General features: G+C 41.1%; 1 protein-coding gene across 1 annotated transcript in view; it reads left to right on the top strand.

Annotated features, from left to right (window-relative positions):
* Nucleotides 1–20,676, top strand: part of COL4A2 (collagen type IV alpha 2 chain) — a 250,289-nt gene that overhangs the window by 57,062 nt on the left and 172,551 nt on the right. Inside the window, exon 4 of the mRNA XM_064275231.1 lies at nucleotides 7,451–7,531. Within this exon, the coding sequence (XP_064131301.1) occupies nucleotides 7,451–7,531 (81 nt within the window). The remainder of the gene's footprint in view (nucleotides 1–7,450; nucleotides 7,532–20,676) is intronic.

Genomic DNA, 20,676 nt, shown 5'->3' with positions numbered 1-20,676 from the left:
GATCTAAGGTTTATAGAATATATATCTTATGCCTTTACACCGCCAAGTGGTTCTTAAGTGATCCAGGTCATAACCAATTCCTAGAATTTCTAATAAGCACTGCAATGCTGGTTAACAGTTCAGGGACAGATTAAATTAAGCAGAAAAAGAAGAGACCTGAAAGAATGTTTCGAATAAGGAAAAGAGAACTAAAACTTCTGGGGTGGGGGGCATTTTGAGAGATTAGAAGCTCAGCAAGTGGGTCTTGGGTATCCAGAGCCACTCTAAATGCACCACAGGTGGGGTGTCAGAGAGAGGTCCCAGGGATACCTGGGATCCGCTTTGAGTTATCGAACACATTGAACCTGACAAACACTGCCTTCTACTCCTTCAGCCCTGTGGTGTAGTGGTTATGAGTTTGGCTGCTACCCAAAAAGTCAGCAATCCAAATCTGCCAGGCACTCTTTGGCAACACTGTGGGGTAGTTCTACTCTGTCCTACAGAGTCGCTATGAGTTGGAACCAACTCTACGGCAACAGGTACCCCTTTGGAGGAGGTGGTGCATTGGTTTACCATGGTTTCATTGTGTTTTGTCAAGTCCCCTTTTCACAGTATTTTTATTGTTAGGTGAAGTCTAGGTGGTTCCAACTCATAATGACCTTACGTATAACAGAACGGAACACTGCCTGGTCCCGCGCCATCCTCACAATCATTATTGCTATATTTTAGCTCATTGTTGCAGCCAGTGTGTCAGTCCCTCGTATTGAGGGTGTTCTTCTTTTTGCTGACCCTCTACTTTACCAAGCATGATGTATTTCTCCAGGGATTGATCCCTCCAGATAACATGCCCAGAGTAATCAAGACAAAGTCTCCCCATCCTTGCTTTTAAGGAATGTTCTGGCTGTACTTCTTCCAAGACAGATTTGTTCATTCTTCTTGAAGTCTATGGTATATTCAGTATGCTTCACCAACACCATCATTTTCGCAATACCAACTCACTAACCTAGTGCAGTGCTTTGCAAATTTTAATGTGCTTATCCGGAAATCATGTCAGAAAGCAGGTTCAGAGTCAGTAAAATCTGGGTGGGACCTGCATTCCTACCTGGCTGCTAGGTGATACTGATGCTGCTGGTCCACAGATCACACTTGGAGTATCAAAGGTCTAGATAGAAGAACAGCAGTATTGTCAGCATTTTAAGTATGGATTGATTACCTCATTGACTTTGTATCTAAGCGCCTTCCTCTTAACGAATCAGTCTCAACCTCAATCTCAATCTCCCTTTCCCTCTGTTGTCTTTTTCTCTCTTCCATTTCATTTTCAACACTATTTGTAGGTAAATCTTCCTCAAACTCTTTGTTTACTGTCTTCCCAAGTTTTCTCTCTCACTTTGCTTTTCTGTTCATGGCTCCGTCCGACCTACTCCTCCCTTACCAATGTGGGTGTGATTCCTGTGAATTGTTGCAAGAATTACCCATCCTTCATCTCTTCCTGGCGCAGCTCAGAGGCATTCACAGTCTACTAGTTTTTTTTTTTTTAAGCAGCTTTGAACTCTGTCTTATTTCCCAAAACTTACAATTCACATTTATTTTTCAAAAGCTACCCCTGTTGGTTCCACAACTCTTTTTAAGATGTCAAGAGCCTACAATAATATAGAAATTAGTGTCCCTTTCCTTTTGTTTACAATACTTCCCCCGACATTTTAATTCTTCTAATTTTTCCTGAAGGAGCAGATGAGTCAAATGGGGCCTGGCTCCAGTTTGGGAGTTGATGGCATAGTTGGCAAGATGGGAGCACATGCCTCAAATGATCATTTGTTGGATGAATTAATGATTAAGCTCCCTAGTCACGCTCCTGCCAGAATTTGGAAGTTGGATCTACAGTTTGAAACAGCCAAGCATGGGTACTTGAGTAGCGACTAAGATGGGTCTCCGTTGAGCAAGATGTAGTGAGAATGCCCCAATCCCTGGGAACAGTCTCGGACCTTGACTATAAAGCAGCTGTGGGATTGAAATAGAGTCCTGAGCCAGAAAAGTTGGGGAATACAACAATGTAGGGACATTCTGCAGGACATAAGAATAACGGGTTTCAAATTGACTCCAATTCTGCAGGGGTGGGGAACCCTCACCCAGTTTTCATGAATCTTCATTATAATTGGTCCCATGAAACCAATTTTCTTTTCCCTTGGGATTAAGATTTCTAGACAAACTCAGGAGGTTAGTCAGTTTAGTTAAATGGATGTAGCGTGATCCATTGCAATGGAGTATTTTGCATGCATATAGCAGGGTCTTCAGGAAGCCCCGGGCCCTGGGAACTTCATCTCCTCCTTAAATGCTTAGATGGGTGAAGTCAGTGACCAGGTATACCTCCAAGTGGCCTGTGGCAGAGCAAGGTATTAGAATACCGCTCAAAAAAATGCTACTGGTGGGAATTTAGACTTGAAAGAGAGCTAACGAGGACTTTATTGATATTTCCTTATTTAAACCCACGATTTTGCAGAAAGAAGAGGTTAGAAATATAAAATGCCTGTAAAGACTGTGTGGTAAAACAGGCCTTATCACGAAAAGCACGCCCTCATGTAGACTCTGAACTCGAAGATGTGACCAGGTCTAGTTAGTCTTCTTGGAGGGTGGTGGGCGGACTCTTGAGGTTGATGTAGGGTAGAAAGGGAATGAGCCTTTTATTTTAAGAAGCTGGCAAGAAGTAGATTTTGTTTTGTCTTTGGGTTACAGCAATAAACTCAAATGACAGACTCAAGGTCATGGAGCATTAGCAATGATTGGTGCCGTCTTTTAGTATTCTTCTGTCCGAGGGGGCATGCCTGGGACACAGACACGGCAGTTTACATAGTCATCTTTTAAGGTTAATAATTTAAGAAGGCATTCGTATCTTGAGAATGTCCCAGAGTTCCATGCCCTGTCAGGTAAATGCCTAGGCTCAGAATAGAGACTTGTTCAGTCTTTAAGAGACTGTCTGGAACATATGCCCTGCCTTAATAAAGTAAATATTTCTGTTCATCCTAGAGATCTAACATACCAATATGTAGTACTCAGGGGTTCTTTCAGATGTTGGAATGCACGAGAGCTTCTCTTTCGGACATGTCAGATGCTGGAGGGAAAACACACACACACAAACAGAAACACACACACACGTACACACACACAGCTGGAATTTCCAGGAAGGGAATTGGCTATGATGTGTAAGGGAGAGTGCTGTTCAAGTCTCTCAGTGATGTATTTCTTATTTCTCATCTTGTGGGACAGGGTGTCTGAGGCACTGGTAAATGGTTGAGAAAGTATTAAGACAGAGACTCATCAGGTCTTCAAGTCCTGGTTGCAAACGAGTAGATTAAGATGAACTCATTTCTATAGCTAAATTCACTGTATATTCTAAACGTAGAATAGAGAGTCTGTTAGATCAATTTGGAGCCAGCAGAATCATCTCAACCATTGATTTATGTACAGAGATTTGGAAAGTGGCTTCAAAATCAAAATTAAAAATAGCGTGTGGAGCACCAGAAGGAGAGTATGACTTTACTATTCTACCCTGTAGACTGAGGAGTCCCCCTAGTCCTTCCAACAAACTGGTCAATGAATTACTGCATGAGCTAGAGACATCTGCCAAGGTCGCTCTCATGTCACAGTTAATAAAAAGCGTAAATGTGGTAGCCCATTTAGACGTCTCCATTTGGTGCTAAAGGTAAGCCATAAAATTTATAGCTTAGGGTGGAATGGGATTTCTAAAAATTACGTTTTCAAAATATTGATTTTTATGAGGCCCACTGTAGAAAAACATTGAAGCCATAAAAAAAAAAAAATGGCAAGTACCTAGAATCATATTTTGAGGGAGCGAAAGGATTGTGTATATATGTATGTGTGTGTGTGTATATATATATATATTTACTTTTCTAGTATAACTCAAGCTCTCTCATAGCCTCATGCAGAACAAAAAGATGACCAAAAAAAGATTCAAAAGACTTTTTTTCCCTAAATTTTATTTATTTTATTGTTGCTGTTGAGAATATGCACAGCAAAACATACACCGTTCAACAATTTCTACATGTACAATTTAGTGACACTGATTACATTCTTTGAGTTGTGCAGCCATTCTCACTCTCCTTTTCTGAGTTGTTCCTCCCCCATTAACATAAATTCACTGCCTTCTAAGGGTCCTGTCTAACCTTTCCAGTTGCTGCTGTCTCTTTGATCCCACGTAGATAGTTCTTGAAAGAGCGTAATGCTCAAGGCAGACCTTTTTTTTTCACTAGTGAAGCTAAACTATTGTTCAGTTTTAAGATGACTTCAGGGGATATTTTCAGTTTAAAGTTTAAAAATTATCTCAGGACAATAGATTCAGGGTCAAAGGGCTTTCCAGTTACTGATTTCTTTGAAGGTTTTAAGATTCTCAGACATTTGGAATTCTTTGAAGAAGTAACTGATACTATTATCAGGTACTTGATTAGATAAAGAATTAACAAGAAGAACACAAAAAATGTGAACCACTCCAAGGTGACCTAACTGTTAGCAGGGGGATTTATCACCTATACAAAAAGGATGTTGAGTTATTGCCGAGGCCTCATGGTAAATTCTGGCCAGATGGTTTCCAGCCAGGCATTTCCTTGTCCTGACCATCACATGTTGGACAGAGATGAAGTCTTTACTTAGAATTGGTCGTGGAAATATGCCTGCATTTCCGCATGAATATCCAGTACTATGCCAGGAACATGGACAATTCTGGCCAGTATGCTGCCAGGAAAACAGACAAAAAAAAAACTAACAGGGAGTCCCCCAGTGGTCATCCTCTCTCATCATTGAGACTTAACCCTTTGCTGACCTGTGGATGTACACTATCCCAACTGTTTTTCACACCTCTGGAGTTTTTTGGGTCTCCACCTTTCCCACTGAAAGTATCTGCTGCCTTTTAGTGGGGAAAGGCAAAAGAAATGTCGGTTGAAGTGAAATACCTAGTCTGAGGCTTTCAGGTAAGGTAGTGCAACTGGGAAGTGTGCTTGGGTAAAAACTTCATCTCTTTTGGTTTTTGTACCCCTACATAAGCCTTGTAAGCATGTCTGTGGTTTCCTGTTAGGAAGCTCTGGTGGTCTTGGTTTTGGGTTTGTGTGTGTATGTGTGATACTTGGGAAACCAGAGGTTCCCCATAATGGAAGGTACCCCACCATATTTTCAGCAACCAAGGCCCACTGGGAAAGACAGTCGCCCATCAATCAGCAGGCTTGGGAACACAAAAAGTACGGTGGTATGTTGGTTTTGTTGTTAGGTGCCATTGAGTCAGTTTCCACTCTTAGCAACCCTATAGGACAGAGTAGAACTGCCCCATAGGGTTTCCAAGGAGCAGCTGGTGGATTTGAACTGCCAACCTTTTGATTAGCAGCCAAGCTTTTAACATCTACGCCACCAGGGCTCCAGTAACCATGTAGTCCCAAATAATATTTCTCAAAATCTATATTACCAACCAAAAATTTAAACACATCCATGACTGAGCATACTCACATTAATGAAAACATATGGTGTTCATAAAAATAAAAACTTCAAAGCAGGAACTAATATTGTCACCAAAAACTCATAAAAAGCACCCTTCAGAAGAGAATAAAAGAGATGTGGCAACATGCAATTTTGTTCCCGTTTTTTGTGTTCTGTCACGTGGTAGGTCTTACTTGCACGCTAAGATTTGGCTCAGTGAAAACTGAAGTCCTGTGAGTGTAAATAAATGCCTAGTGGATGGCTCCATTGTGTGGGACCCAGGACTGTCTGGCTGAGTCTGGCAGAGAGTGGCCAAACCAGAGGGGAGTTCCCTCATGAGCTGTCTCCATCACTCACCTGTCAGGGACAGGGCCAATACTTGACCGATCAGAAAAGGGAGTTGTTACCTGCTGTGGACTTGGCTCTGACTCACGTGGCTCCATGTACAACGGAAGGAAACATTGCCTGGTCCTGTGCCAATGTCACGGTGGTTAGTACGCTCAAGTCCATCGTTGTGGCTGTTATCGTAGTGCTTTTTGATCTAGGGAGCTCATCTTCCAGCACTGTACTGGGCAATATTATGTGGTGAGCCATAGGGTTTCTGTTGGCTCATTTTCAGAATCAGATTGCCAGGCCTTTCCTTCTACTCTGTCTTAGTCTGGAAGCTCCACTGAAGCCTGTCCACCATGGGTGACCCTGCTGGTATTTGAAATACTGGTGGCATAGCTTCCAGAATCATAGCAACATGCCAGCCACTGCAGCGTGACAGACTGACAGACGGATGGCGGAGAAAAGGGAAACAGGCAGATAAATCTGATTGTTTCTTCCAGCTTCAGATATCTGGTACTTGTATACACAGTCTGAAGGGAAGAATTAAGATACTTCTTCGTATAATCCAAACTCCAAGTCCACTTTTTTAAAATCTGAGGTAATGAGATCAAAGTCCAGAAATGCCTCCCCCAGCCCTGTTGGAATGGTCCAGCTAGAGAACTCCTCAGTTATCCACTAAACTCATTAAAGAGTTGTATCTCAGTACCTGACAAAAACTTGATTTCACCACCCAACCCGACTAGATAAATAGTTTGGAAAGCCTGTTTCCCACAAATTCCCCTCCTCCTCCACCTCCTCCTCCTTGCAAATAAGCCTGCCTCATCGTGGAGTGGGAGGACGGGGCGGGAGGGACCCAAACCCTTGCCACAGAGTTGGTTCCAACTCATAGCGACCCTATAGGACAGAGTAGAATTGTCCCCTAGGGTTTCGAAGGCTTTAATCTTTATGGAAGCAGACGGCCACATCTTTCTCCCAAGGAGGCACTAGCAGGTTTGAACTGTTGACCTTGCAGTTAGCAGCAGAGCACTTAAGCACTGCGCCACCAGAGCTCCTCATAGTGTGAAAGGGAAACAAAAATGAGGTTTTCTTTGCACATCCGTCCCGGTCAATGCCCCGTGTATGCCTGTGACTAGCACTGATGGAGGTGAGAGGTTTGTCATCCCATTAAGTATCTTTTCAAGTTCCACCTCCTCAGGCTGACCTTGCTCTGAAGTCTGTAATTCACCACGACCTGCTTTCTGTTGTGAGTGGCCCGGCTGCATTGAATTAAACCACAAATCCAGGCTGTTCCCGCTCCCTCCCCTCATCTGCCACCCCTCCTGCTCGAAGCCCTGGCTCATCTCAGAGCTTCCTCCTGCGGAATGTGTTCCCTGCGTCTCCAGGGAGAACTAAGAGCTACTTCCTCTGCTCTGGAGGTTCGAACACACCAGCCGCTCTGATCCAAGGCACCTCTGGGTGGACTTGGACATCCAACCTTTTGGTTAGGAGCCGAGAATGTTAACTCCCTGACCACTTCGTAGGCACTTTAAAAAGTCTTATCCAGTATTTTGAATGAATGGTTAGCTTGTAGAGTTGGAAGGGCTCTGAACAGGTGGTAGTATGATACGTCTTGTCATTGAAAATATTTTAAGTAACTTGCCGCGTGCTCTGTGATTTCTTTTTGCAGGGTGTGAAGAAGTATGACGTGCCCTGTGGAGGAAGAGACTGCAGCGGGGGCTGCCAGTGCTACCCGGAGAAAGGAGGACGTGTAAGTCTTAGCATTGCCCTTGCTCTGACAGACAAGCTGGCAGCCATGCTTACTGAACTTTTTTACAATATTGTCTTCCTTATACGTCTCTTTTAAATGACAGTGCCTTTAGATTACCTGATTAAGTCAGCTGCGTACTTTGCTAAGACATTTGATAAACAAAGCTTTTTCTTTACCAGATTAAACAATAATATAATTCAAAACTGGGTCACTTTCCTAGTAAATTGAGAACAGTGTTAACTTTCTTAACCATCTTTTTGTTGTTACATATGTCTGTGTGTATGTATATACATATACCCATACACACACATATAGAGTGCAGCCATGCTTTATACTTATCCTATTATACATAAAGATGTATTTTATAAAATATTATATAAAGATATTCTGTATCTATACTGCAATTAAATGGCTACATTTATGTTGCAGTGTAGACATGTAAAATGGAAAGCATTGGCAGTTGTACCCCTGATAATCATTCTAACTCTTAAGATCATTCTATGTATTCCCTAAATGCCTTTTATAGTCCCTATTTCATGGATTTTTTTTTCTTTATTTCATGGATAGGAGGAAAAAAAGGCTGCCCCAAATGATCATCATAAAACCTGACAAAATTTGGAATATTGACCTTATTTTGGGTTTAACGTGTTCAGTCAAAGTCATTGCTCTCTCATTGTGTTGCTCTGAAAGCTGATTTTTGAATCTTTGCATTGCTGACTTAAAAAAGATGACATTTGTGCTTATGTGTTTTAACTAAATCCGGTCTTTTGTGTGTGGAGTTGTGGGAAGTAGCTTTAATTTTATGACACAAACTCTTTTCAGCCTGTGCCTTTGAATCGCACGTTTCCCTCTAGGATTCACATGCCTGTCAGGCTGTTGAGAGGAACTGGGAATTCTTGTCCTCTTTGCCCTGCTGTTGTTTGCGTCACAAATTGTAACAGTCCTTGGGTGTTCCGAATGATACCAAGTGAATCCTGAAGTCAGTTTGTAAAATAAGCCATTTCCACCCCCTTGGAGGGATAAACCTCTTGTTTGGAACTTGGCTTCTGGAGGCTGGGGATATTATAGCTACGTATCCTTTACTGACTGAGTCCCTTTCAGAAAAAATCAGATAGGTATAATTTTGTCATAGGGAACCTCTTTAAAAATGTGGTGGTCTTATTTAACTAACTTGTGATGAATCATTATTTCAGTGACAAAGATCACAACATCCAAGGAGGCTTTCTGCCATTAGATCGAAGCTTCCTTCTGCATGTTCTGTGTTCGCCACGAGTTACAATCTTCAAAATAGTTACCTTTCATTGTAGTAAGATCCCTCCTCTTGGAGTGGGAACCTTATGCTTTAGGAATTGATGTTTGAAGATAATTTATCAGCATTTAACAAGGATAAATATTTTTTAAATATATGGAAGCCATTTCAAGAGATTTAAAATGCCCCTGGGGTCTCTTGCTGTAGATTTTCTATATGGTGCTAATGTAGCAGTGAAGAAAACAGGATCAGAACCTACAGTTTAACAAGATCCCCCAGTGATTCTTGTGTATAACTTCTGGGAACTTGTTGGAAATGCAGATTCTCAGCAGGAGTTCAGCCAGGGACAAACCAGGTTCAAAGCCCTGGATGAAAATGTCTAACTTCAGAACTATCCACTCCCTGAGCACATGGCTAACTCAGCTTTTACATGGCCGTGGAGTAGATAAATTAGTGGGATACTGGTAGACTATTGTGATTCTATATTCTTCTCCATGTAATCAGTCAAACACAGCCCAAACACACTGAGTAGTTGGCTAGGGGCCTGTTCTTGTTCACTTTATATGACTATTTAATGCAGAACCAATATATCAAAATTCTCCATGATGCCTTACCAAGAATTTTGTTCTTGAGTAAGTACAGCTAAATTCGGTTATTTCAATGCATAATGCCATCTTCCTAGCAGTGTACTCTGTATTATGCCAAAAGGTCTTTTAAGAGGACATTTCTAAGGTCCCCCCTACCTTTCTGTTTTAGTGCAGGCATTGAGACCTTTTTATTTCTCACCATCCCTAATTAAGAACAACTCTTGGAGTCTGTGTCTATACGTAGCCAAGCAAAGTAAAAGGTGGACACCTTGCTGGTCAGTTTAATTAGCAGGAGTAATCCAAAACCCAGTGTGCACTTTACTTTCCTCTATTTAATTATACAGAGCGGTTATCAACATCCATCAAATTAAGTTGAGATTTGGCTATTGTCTGAGTAGTTTGCTCAAGAGACACAGCCAAATGATTCCCCAGTTTAGAGCCTGTACTATGGGATCCACTATCCGTAGTGCTCACATTACCTGAAATATCGCTAAGTCTGCATTTCACTTGTACTGTGTGATGCTCAACACCAACCTTAAGTCTGGGCCTGGACACATGCTGGAATGGGACCATAGAGATCCCACGACTGGGTTGTTTTAACAGTCAGTGTGCAAGGCTGCCCAGCGGATTCAAGTGTGCCATCAGATGTTGATGGATAAATCACTGACAGTGAAGGTAAGAAAAAAACCTGGTGAGGAGGGACGAAAGATACCACTTGCCATTTTCACAGGGAAAGCCCAGCGTATGACTGAAGATCATTTGTTAGGAGAATTGTATATACTGTATTGAAGCATTTATAAAGAGATATTTCTTTCTCAGTAACACAGACCCCATGTATGTGTATTAAATATTTGTTAATTAACAGACCTTCTGAAATGTGTTCCTGCAGAAAGCAGAGTTATTTTTTTTGCTCAACTTTTGGATTAATCGTCTTTTTTTAAAGTAATGTAATACATAAAAATAGCAGTTGGACAGATTTTGTTCCTCAACGGGCTGTGAGCATAGTTTGTTCTTTCCCACAGCTTCCCCTGGGGTCCCTTGCTATATATTTTCCCTGCGGTGCTACTGTAGCAATGATGAAAAGGCCTGACTTCAGAACCCTCCACTCCCTGAGTACTTGGCTAACTCAGCCTTATATGGACATGGGGTAGAGTTAACTTGGCCCTCACCATGGTGACAGCCAACATCAGAAACTGTATGTTATTGGATAACTTCTGGACTCCAAACAGAAAGCACAAATGCACTGCGGATTCTAATTCCAAATGCAATCTCAAGTTTCCAAGTGAATGAGCTCTGTGTAAAATTTACTGGGTCTGATTCTCCACCCTGGAGTGGTGGGTCATGGATTCACACAGTTGAGAGGGAATTGCTTCTCACTGGCAGAACCCCCCCCCCCCAGCCTCACATGTCATGCCAGCAGAGGTACAACTGTGACCCAGCTGTCTGTATACTCCCCACTCCCTGGCTGGAGCTGAAAGACCTTTAGTTTACATCAGAGGACGTGGATGGACACCAGGGGGTACACGACCTGCTCAAGTCTCACACCTAGGTTGTGGCAGGGTCCAGAACAAAACAAGTTTTCAGACTTTGAAGTCGGTTCTTTTCCCAATACAACAATCTGTTGTATCTGCCCTTGTCTTCCCAGATGTTAACCTTTGTGAACGAGGTTCCCCGGGGGTGGAGGAAGGGGAGCAGGCAGAGAGGAAAAAAGCCTTTCCTCCCTTCCTTATTTAAGTTCTGATTCCCTGGCTCCTTGTCGAACAACCTCTTTGGTCATTTAGTGAATTAAAAATAAATAAATAACTTTAAGAAAAGGCTTAAGACCTTACCGTTGTTTGTGAGTCTGTGTTTCAAATGATCCCCCTATTAAATACATTGGAGTAATCAAAATTTATAAGCCCTAATTCATTGATACTATGCAGGGTGATTGAAATACTCTCAAAGAAAGCTAAGAAACGAACTTCAGCCAAAAACCTCAAACCACTAAATGTGTTACTAGACAGAGTTCTCCAGTCCTCTTATCTTTTCCTTTTTTTCCTTTGTGCCTGGTGGAGACTGAAGACAGTTGAGTGGAATTCATCGAGGTGAATAATTCTGACATGAGAATTATTACCTCCATATTTTGGTTTTATGATATAAACATTAATAATAGGAAAAATAGAGCAGACGAGACATCTGATTCAACAAATACAAGGACAGCTTTGCCTTTGCATATTAAGGGTTGTGAAATTCTCACATTTTTCAAAGTGAGGTCAAATGCAATTCATTGAAACAACTTGTTAATAACAAAAGTAAAGGGACCTTTTCTTCCAAAGGCAGTTAGGTGTTTTAAAAACCAGCACATACAAAGACAGACTGTGTAAGTCCAAAATGTTGGGAATGATTGAGATTGTCAGTAAGCCCTGTCAAACTATGGTAGGAAAAAGAGAAACCAAGACTTTGAGTGAGACTCAGAGCTCTCTCACCAGCCCCTGACCGAGCGAACTGGCATCTCCCACACCATCCACTCAGCGTTCATCACCAATATTCTCAAGCTACCTCCACAGGCCAGATGGTGTGAGCTGCAAAGCAGGGGACAAAGCTTCAGGAAGTTTGCAAATAACATACTTGCTTAGCAGTGGATAAGTGCTTGGGACAAGTTGTGTTTAGCTGTTACATTTTTTTATGTAACCGAAAGTTTCCCACAGTCTCTGGATCCCTGGACTGGGGTCAAAGTATAAGCAAATAATTGTTAACCTCACAAGATTCCTTAAATTCAACAATGTAAATCAAAAGAGAGAAACTGAGCAAAAGGGGAAGCAGAGAGCTCTTGGAGGTGGTGGAGACAGATGAATGGGAACACAAGGAAATTCCATGTCTTTGGTGTTCTCTGTCTGATCAGACTGGTTACCCATCGGAAGACAAAAGAAACAGACCCGGAGCCTCAGGGACAGGAAGTTGAGTGGGCCCAAAGCACCAAATTGGCAAGATCTTCTCTCTAATTTGAGTTGTCGTCTTGCTAATAGTATATTTTATTATGTGGTTCCCAGTCGTAAACCTTAAAAAAAAAAAAATTTAAAAAAAAAAACCTTACTTACCCTTAAATGTGTAGAACCAGGAATTCAAAATAAAACTGATATTTTTTTCCTTCAAAATGACGTAGTAAAAATCTGAAGACTGGTAGACCACTGTGGCACTGTGTAAAGACAGCCAGTTCACAGTGTGTGTATGTGGTGAGCAGGGCCGTGGTGGTTCAGCGGTAGAATTCTCCCCTTCCATGAGGGAAGGCCGACTTTGGTTCCTGGCCATCTCATGTGCAACCACCACCCTTCTGCCGGTAGAGGCTTGCGTGTTACTGAACGCGTTTCAGGGAAGCTTCCAGACCAAGATGGACTAGGAAGAAAAGCCTGGCAATCTACTTCCAAAAAATCAGCCAGTGAAAACCATACAGATCACAATGGACAGATTCCATCCTGCGTCGGCCCAACAGGGGTCAGTGGCCAACTAGACGGTGGCTCAGAAAACAACAACATACATGGTCAGCAACTCCATGGGTTTCCATAACCCGTGTGGCTGTTTATCTTAGTTTTTGAAGGTATTTGTAGGTTTAGAATAAAACATCAGTTCTGCTTGGCAGCCCAAAGCTGCTGCCCTGACAGTCCTCTTTTCCAACAGCTGTTGTTTTTCCAGCCACTTTTTAACAGTATGTTCAGCGTGCTTAAGACAAGTCATCACCAGGGTTTTATACACAATCACAAAGCCCAGAAAGGGTAAATAATTACTCAGAAATAACAGAAAAATAGCCTGGCTTCGGGACTTCTATAAGTCTCTCACCCACTTTCAAAATCTTGCAGTTACTTTTAGTGTGTTTTTGGAGCAAAAGTAGCTCTGTTCAATAGTAGCTGCGGCGACTCAGTTACTTTAGTTTTATTTTATTTATGTTTTATTAACTCAGTTACTTTATTATTTTCTGGGGGGGATTGTATTACAGCTGGCTGGACAATGTCCACGTAATTCGTGAATTACCTATACCCACTAACTTCGAATCAATTCCAACTCATAGTGACCCCGTAGGGGTTCCAAGGCTGTGAATCTCAAGAGAAGCAGGCTGCCGCATCTTTCTCCCGCAGAGCTGCTGGTGGTTCCAAACCACCGACCTTTCGGTTAGCAGTTGATCCCTTTAACCATTGTGCCACCAGGCCTTGTTGCTGGAGGCTGGTGGCTGCCATGTTGGATATCACAATTCTATTGAGTGTAGAGGTGGGACTGGAGGTAGGGTCTAGGGAGAGTGGGAGAGAGAGAGAGACAATAAATTCCTAATAAACATATGAGAATAATCTATATATTGAACCCCAGAAGAAATGAGAACACAATATGAAGTCAGGATTTCATGAAAATAACATTAGGATTTGTCAATTTCCAGGCTTATGTCTTTACAAGAAAGGATCTTATCTCAAAAATAAACAGACCCACACTGGAACTGGTGTATATACAGAACGGCTTAATCAACCAGTGAGGGAAAACTTCTCAACCAGTTCAGCACCTCATCTTCCAGCCATCCCACAGCCTCTTAGGGAAATCACATCTTTTACCTTTCCATTGTGAGCTCTGACCGTAGCCCTCCCCATCGTGAGCACTCCCTGTTCAGATCGTCTTCAGCAGGCCAGGCCTTTGGTAATCCAACCCAGGGCTTCTTCCATCATTGCCAGCAAGCTTCCCGTAAGCGTTTTCTTGAAGTAGGACATTTAATAAATTGCTGTAGAAATTATATAATTTCTAGACATTTTGGGAAGAGAGAAGCAATTATGGAATTTCTGGACCCTTCCACCATTTTCCAACCTACCTCATTGTGATAGATATTTAATTTCAAACTGACCACTATAAAACTATTCAGGTTTTGATGGAAAATGGTCCAATTTGGAGCCCATTCAAATGAAGAATACCTTGTACAATCCTAAAAAGACATGATTTTAATACCGTTCCACTGACTGGGTGATTGAAAGTCAGTGCATAGAAAAAATTTTTGAAAAACAGTTGCATTTTTATTTAAATCATCATTTCCTTTATCTGAAACATGATCAGCTTTACCCTGGAATTCTGTTGTTTCCTATCAGTAAAATACAGTATTAAACAATAGGAATCATGAAACTTCTTGGTGAAAATTAATCACAGGGGTTGTGGCCTAGCATTTATCAACTTCGGCAGAAATTGCGCGTGACATACAGCTGGTTATGGTAACAGCTAAGCAAATATTTGATAACTAATGTAGTTAGCAGAGAGCATATACGTAATCACTGAAAATACAATATATTTTCAGTGATTAATGGTGAGTGAGGCATTGGCACACTGGATGTCTTAACACTGAAGTGCAGAGGGAGGGTTAAAAATGTTTTAATATTGTATTTATACATCTCTCCGCCTTCTGATGAACACCACACACACTCACACACTCACACACACAGTCACACACAGACACCACACTCACACTCACACTCACACTCACACTCACACACAGTCACACACTCACACACACACAGTCACACACACAATCACTCACACACAGTCACAGTCACACACACTCATACACACACTCACACACACTCACACAAGTCACACACACGCACTCACGCATACACACACTCACACACAGTCACACACACTTACACGCTCACACACACACACTCACACTCACACACACACCGCTTTGACAGCTTATACCACGTCCTTCATAATGAAAAATTACACTGCTCTCTTGATTCCAGGTGTTGCTGATGACAATCACTTCAATGCCTTGAAACACTACAAATCTTTAGTGAATTAGTGTATTACCTGAGAAATAATAATTTTTTAAAAAGCGCACTATCTCTGAGAGAGCTACACATGCATATATTCCCTTCTGAATATACATCCCAAGAAAGTCTCTACAGAGTAGACATTTTCGTAGCTTGCAGAAGAGGAGGGGGCAAAGTTGGGCAATAAAAATTAATTTTTTTTTTTAACTTAACCAGTTTCCCCAACACTTTGGGTGTGACCATGACCTATGGCCAGATGGGTTTTTAAAAAGAAAACAGATTGGAAAACAGTGACATTAGTGAAAGAATGGTCTTTGCGGAAGCATAGAAATGCCAGTCTGCTGGTGGGTGAGGGATGGAGGAGACTGTCCCCAATGAATGTCCAAGGACTCTGGTCCATGGCCTCTGCATGCAGCACCCCAGAGGAAACGGCCCAGCCAGCACCCCACCATCACTAAGAATGGTGACAAAATTGTTAACTGAACTCCAGTCTAAAGTTTTTATGGTTTTGGAAAAATGCCCTTCCTTTCATGGCTTGAGGGAAAACATACTAGACGGTTCATAGCCAGGATAATAACCGTCATAACTATTTCATGTCTTGATTGAAAAGCCTCACACAGACTCCAAGGAACTGTTGATAAATTGAGGTAAGAGGAATTAACTTTTCTACTGTTCTTATAAGCCATACTGAAAACTGGGTTTTAGAAATCCTCCTTTTTCCCTGCTTCGTGGGGTAATGTTTTGACAAGGAGAACATTTCTCCCTTTCTGTCAGAGAAGGAATGCCAGTCTTCAAAGACTTCTGTTCTGTTTTATTCACTTCCAATTCATTCTTAGTAAACAATCGCAGGATTTCTGAAAGGACGACACCAAAGTTGATATCAAACATTATATGCTTTCTAAAAGTGCCTCTGAAAATAGACATGTTTTCTCTGCATTTGTATTCCCTTATTTTTACTCAGAAGGAGAGGATCTAAAATGGCTGCATCTTGAAAACAACATGCGTTAAATCTTCCCATTCCAGTTTCGCTTGCTAGTCCTTGAATGTTATACAGTCTGTATAAGACTTTGATTTTCTTGCTTGTAAGTAATCTTAGATCAGGCTACTCTGATAATAAAGAGAAAACAAATAGGTTATTTTTATTTAGAGACAGTAAAATAATGACCGGAGGGAAAAAATGGCAGAAATGACCAAACCAAGTGGTCATGTGCACATATTCCTCAATGAGGGGCCTTTTGAATTTGCCAACTAAAAACACACATACGATGGAGTGTCCCATAAAATAGGAAATCAGGGTCATCTCATCTCTGCCTTGTTTTCTCCATCTTTAATTTGGAAGAAGCTATCCTTGTCCTTAATTCTCAGAGCACGCTCTAGCTGCACTTCGGGGAAAAGGCGCTATGTACATTTTGGATGCTGTCACTGGTGAATATAAAACTAAATTTATTTTTAGCAGCTTTAGGTGTCTCACAGTGTTCTTAAGAAACTGGCCAACCTAAAGCCCAGAGCAGCCTGAGCCCTCTGGTATCCCACCCAAACTGGTTCACTGTGGTGTAGACAGCCAAACCTTTCAAGTCCTCAGATGTCTGACTCATATGGAAACTACAAAGCAGGGCTTCAAAAGGGCCTATGTCCCCACTGATTAGAAAGATCGAAATAGCCCTGTTCCTTTCTTCTCTGTGTCCAGCCTAAAAGTTTAGGATCTAGAAGAGTTAGAGCAAGATTAGACCTCCAGCCACCCAGTACAAGCCCTGTATTGGTGATAACGTCCTGCTAAGCCCACATGGGCATTAAATAGTCCTCACCATATGAACAAAGTGTTTCATATCCAAAAAAAGTATGGCGCAAATAATTTCTAAAGATTTGGAACCAGAAAGAAAAGAAAATGAAATGAAAGTAATTAATGTTGGGCAAATAATATCTTTAGCCTAATAAGTTCCCAGCTACTTTTTCAGCATTGATTTTTTTTTTTTATAAAATTGTCTTTGTAAGGCACCATAACTATTCTTCATACTGAAATCTGTTTTAAATAAAGAAACATGAGGTCAAATGAATTCTGTGATGAGGTTGGCCTCTCTAATTAGAATCAGCTCTGCATGGTAATAATTATTTTTAAGAAAATAAACGTTAAGTGGTGATTATGACATTTTTAAAGTCTTATGAAGATAATAGATATATTTCAAGAGAACCTTCATGTCAAGGTCGCTTTTATGCATTGCACACATATTTAGCATCTGCCAAGAAAACCTAGTTGATAAGAGGAATATACCACAGCCATTGAGGCCAATGAGTTCACGTGGCTTTGGAACAAATGTGTCAGACTCCTGTGGTTCTCTGGGAAGCAGTTCTCTTTTGTTTAAGTTGCTTTTGAACAGTCTACTCTTTTCAACACAGTTTTGAGAAGTGGTAAATCTTATACATCCAGGATGTATAAATCTGGGACAACTGGGATGTCCCAGCCACTGAGTGCAAGATTCGTAAATCTTCAACAGGTTTTACGGCATGTACTTCACGGCCCCAAGTCATACCATTGCAACCCAAAAGAAAGAGAGGATTGAATCCCAAAAAAGTAAGCCACCCAAATAATTCAAGCCAAACTCTGAAACAGTAAACCAAGCTTCCTGCACATGAAGGCCTTGGAGTGAATGCCTCATCATTTAACACCTGATATTTTAAAAATATTTGCATTTCTCTTCATAGAACGATAGAACGATTGGTCTCCTGCGATGACAAGCCTTCTCCCCAGTCCCACATCTAGGAAGAACAGAAGGATATATTTGAGACTGGATAATAAAAACAACCTCAATAGATTTGTATTTGTCCAGAATAAAAATCATAAAGAGCTCTATTAAAGAAAAATACAGTCTGTTGTTGCAAAAGAAAATAATCTAACTCCTAAAAGTTGAACTTAAAGTAATTCAACTTTTTTTCTTTTCACTTAACATTTCAAGGCAGTAAGATTAATTTTACAGCTTCATAAACTTGAGCATATTCGAGTCCCTAGGGCATTTCTTTCTAATCTCTTGTTGGTTTCATGTCTTTCTTAGAAATGCTTTACCCCTGTAGGCCAGTGTTTTTCCTGAGCTTGTTCTCATTGTAAAGAAAGTATTTTGAAAGAGAGATATAACAGGGGAGCGATATGGTCTACCTACCCTCAAGAGTTGTTTAGAAAATGCACTAAAGATGTCTTGTTGTAGAAAACAAATATTGCCAAGAAGCACTCTAAAAACATGTAATTAAGCTTTTTTAGTTATAAAAATGGAGCCCTGCTAGCACAGTGGTTAAGAGCTCAGCTGCTAACCAGAATGTCAGCAGGTTGAACCCACCAACCGCTCCTTGGAAACCCTATGGGGCAGTTCTACTCTGTCCTATAGGGTCGCTGTGAGTCAGAATCAACTTGACAGCAACAGGTATTTTGTTTTGTTTTTTGTTTTAATTACAGAATGAAGCTATATTATTACTGCCATAATTACCTTATGTTTAAACAGCAATTTTTATTATCCCAAATGGTCTTCCATTTTTCAACCAGTGGCAAGGAAAAGAGGGCTGAACTAAATAATAGCATTTGGGCGTTTAATTTGAAATCCAAGAGAGCTAAAATAGAATTACATCATTATAGCTACATTAATAGATTCAGATGAGCTCCAATCATTATGAGACTATTAAAATGTGATACCATTAACAGAGAGCATCATTTGGCATTATTGACAAATTAGTCATTGAGCTAGAACAACCATCAGTACCAAACAAGAGGTGGCAATATGCTATGGTTGCTATCACCAAAGCTCTGGGTAAAATTACAGCATAAAGTTTAGCTTTGGCACACACTTACTTCTTCAGGAATCCCACACTCTCCCACAAATATACACAGCTGAGATCCTTAGTGTTGCCCATACACTAGCATTGCACTCCAACCAGTTCTTAGCTCATAGCTCCTGGTCTTCCAAGTTAGCTTTCTCTTCCACCATAGTGGCCTCCAGACCGAAACTCCATTCCCTACACATTTCTATCTCAGTGGGGTTTGGAAAAGAAAATGATCTCTTCAACTGTTTTCATATTAAAGTGTCAGTTAAAGACAGCTTTAACTGAGAGGAGAGGTTGTACTTGAATATTTCAAGAAATGTTTCCATCAAAAATGATTCTCTAATTGGTGGTATGGATAAGGAAAATAAATCCTCAATAAGGAAGAAAGAAGATTCTTCTCTGATTGCCCTTGACACTTTGGGAACCGCCTCCCACGTGAGCCAGCAGTGAACTTGCCTTTTGAAAGGATGTGAACCCCTGATCTGTAGTTTTTTCAATGTGCAGGAAATCAAATTTAACAAAACTGATAACTTTCTTGAAAATGTCAACTTTCCCTGTCTTAGTAGTTGAGGTTTACATGAGAAGTGTAACAATATTCAAGGACCCTAAAATCTGCACCCAATAACTATAATGATTATATAATTTTAAGGTTCAAAGGGGCGTTCCAAAAAAAAAAAAAAAACCCATTGCCGTCAAGACTTGACGGCAGTGGAGTGGGTGGTATCAAGTTGATTCCAGCTCATAGCCAGCCCATGTGTTACAGAGTTACACCTCTGTAGGGTTTTCTTGGCTCTAATCATTACAGAAGCAGGTCACCAGGCCTTAGTCTCACAGCACCACCACTTGTGTTCAAACCACCAACCTTTGGGTTAGTAGTCAAGCACATGCCATGTGCACTGGTTTTAAATCCAGTGATTTATAGCTAGTTGTTTTCAATATTTCAGAATCTTCTATTTGCCCGTGATTTGGCCATACCAGCCACACTATTAATAAATGCAGTTTCCTTGGGATATGATAGGCAAGTATAGTAATATTAAAGGCAAGTAGCTCAGAGCACGTCAGTCTTCCTAGACTCTAACCCTAGCTGTACTACATACGAGCTGTGTGACTTACCCACAGTACCCTCATGTACAAAGTGGAGATGGGCTATGGGGAGGATTGAGTGAATATATGGGGAGCCCTTGGAGCCATGCCCAGCACATGGAAGGCACTCAGGAATTGTTAGGTAGTGTCGTTTGGTGGACACAGTTTTCCAAAACATAGCGTGGGGAGAAAAATAACAAAAGAAACTATTAGAGGTGAACATTTTGAGAAGAAGCTGGCTAATTCAGCATATCACCTAATACGGGAAAGTCTTTGAGAAAGCTGACAGCTGGTGGTCTAGCCCCTCCTATTGTTACGGCTAAGCTCTTCTGTTAACCGTTGTGTTTTCCCCGAGAGTCTTCTCTTCTCAGGCCAAACACTCCTGAATTCTTTACCAGTTGCTCATATAAAACCTTTGTCTCACTCTAATCACCTTCCTCTGAGTTTCTCACGTTCTCACTTAAATCCTGGCCTTCAGATTTCAGCATAGCTTTCTAGCTGATGCCTCACCAGTGTGGAGTGAAGTTAAACTATATCCTACCTGGATCTGGACACTGTACTTCTATCACCCTTTTTTACCAACCATGTTATTGCACTGCTCACACACATTTTTCTACCAAAAAAATCCATATTTTTTTTCTTTCAGTAGGT

The sequence above is a fragment of the Loxodonta africana genome, chromosome 23 (genome assembly GCF_030014295.1).
Source record: "Loxodonta africana isolate mLoxAfr1 chromosome 23, mLoxAfr1.hap2, whole genome shotgun sequence".
NCBI lineage: Eukaryota > Metazoa > Chordata > Mammalia > Proboscidea > Elephantidae > Loxodonta > Loxodonta africana.
The sequence above is the reverse complement of the archived record's forward strand: the minus strand, read 5'-3'. Positions and strand labels throughout refer to the sequence as shown.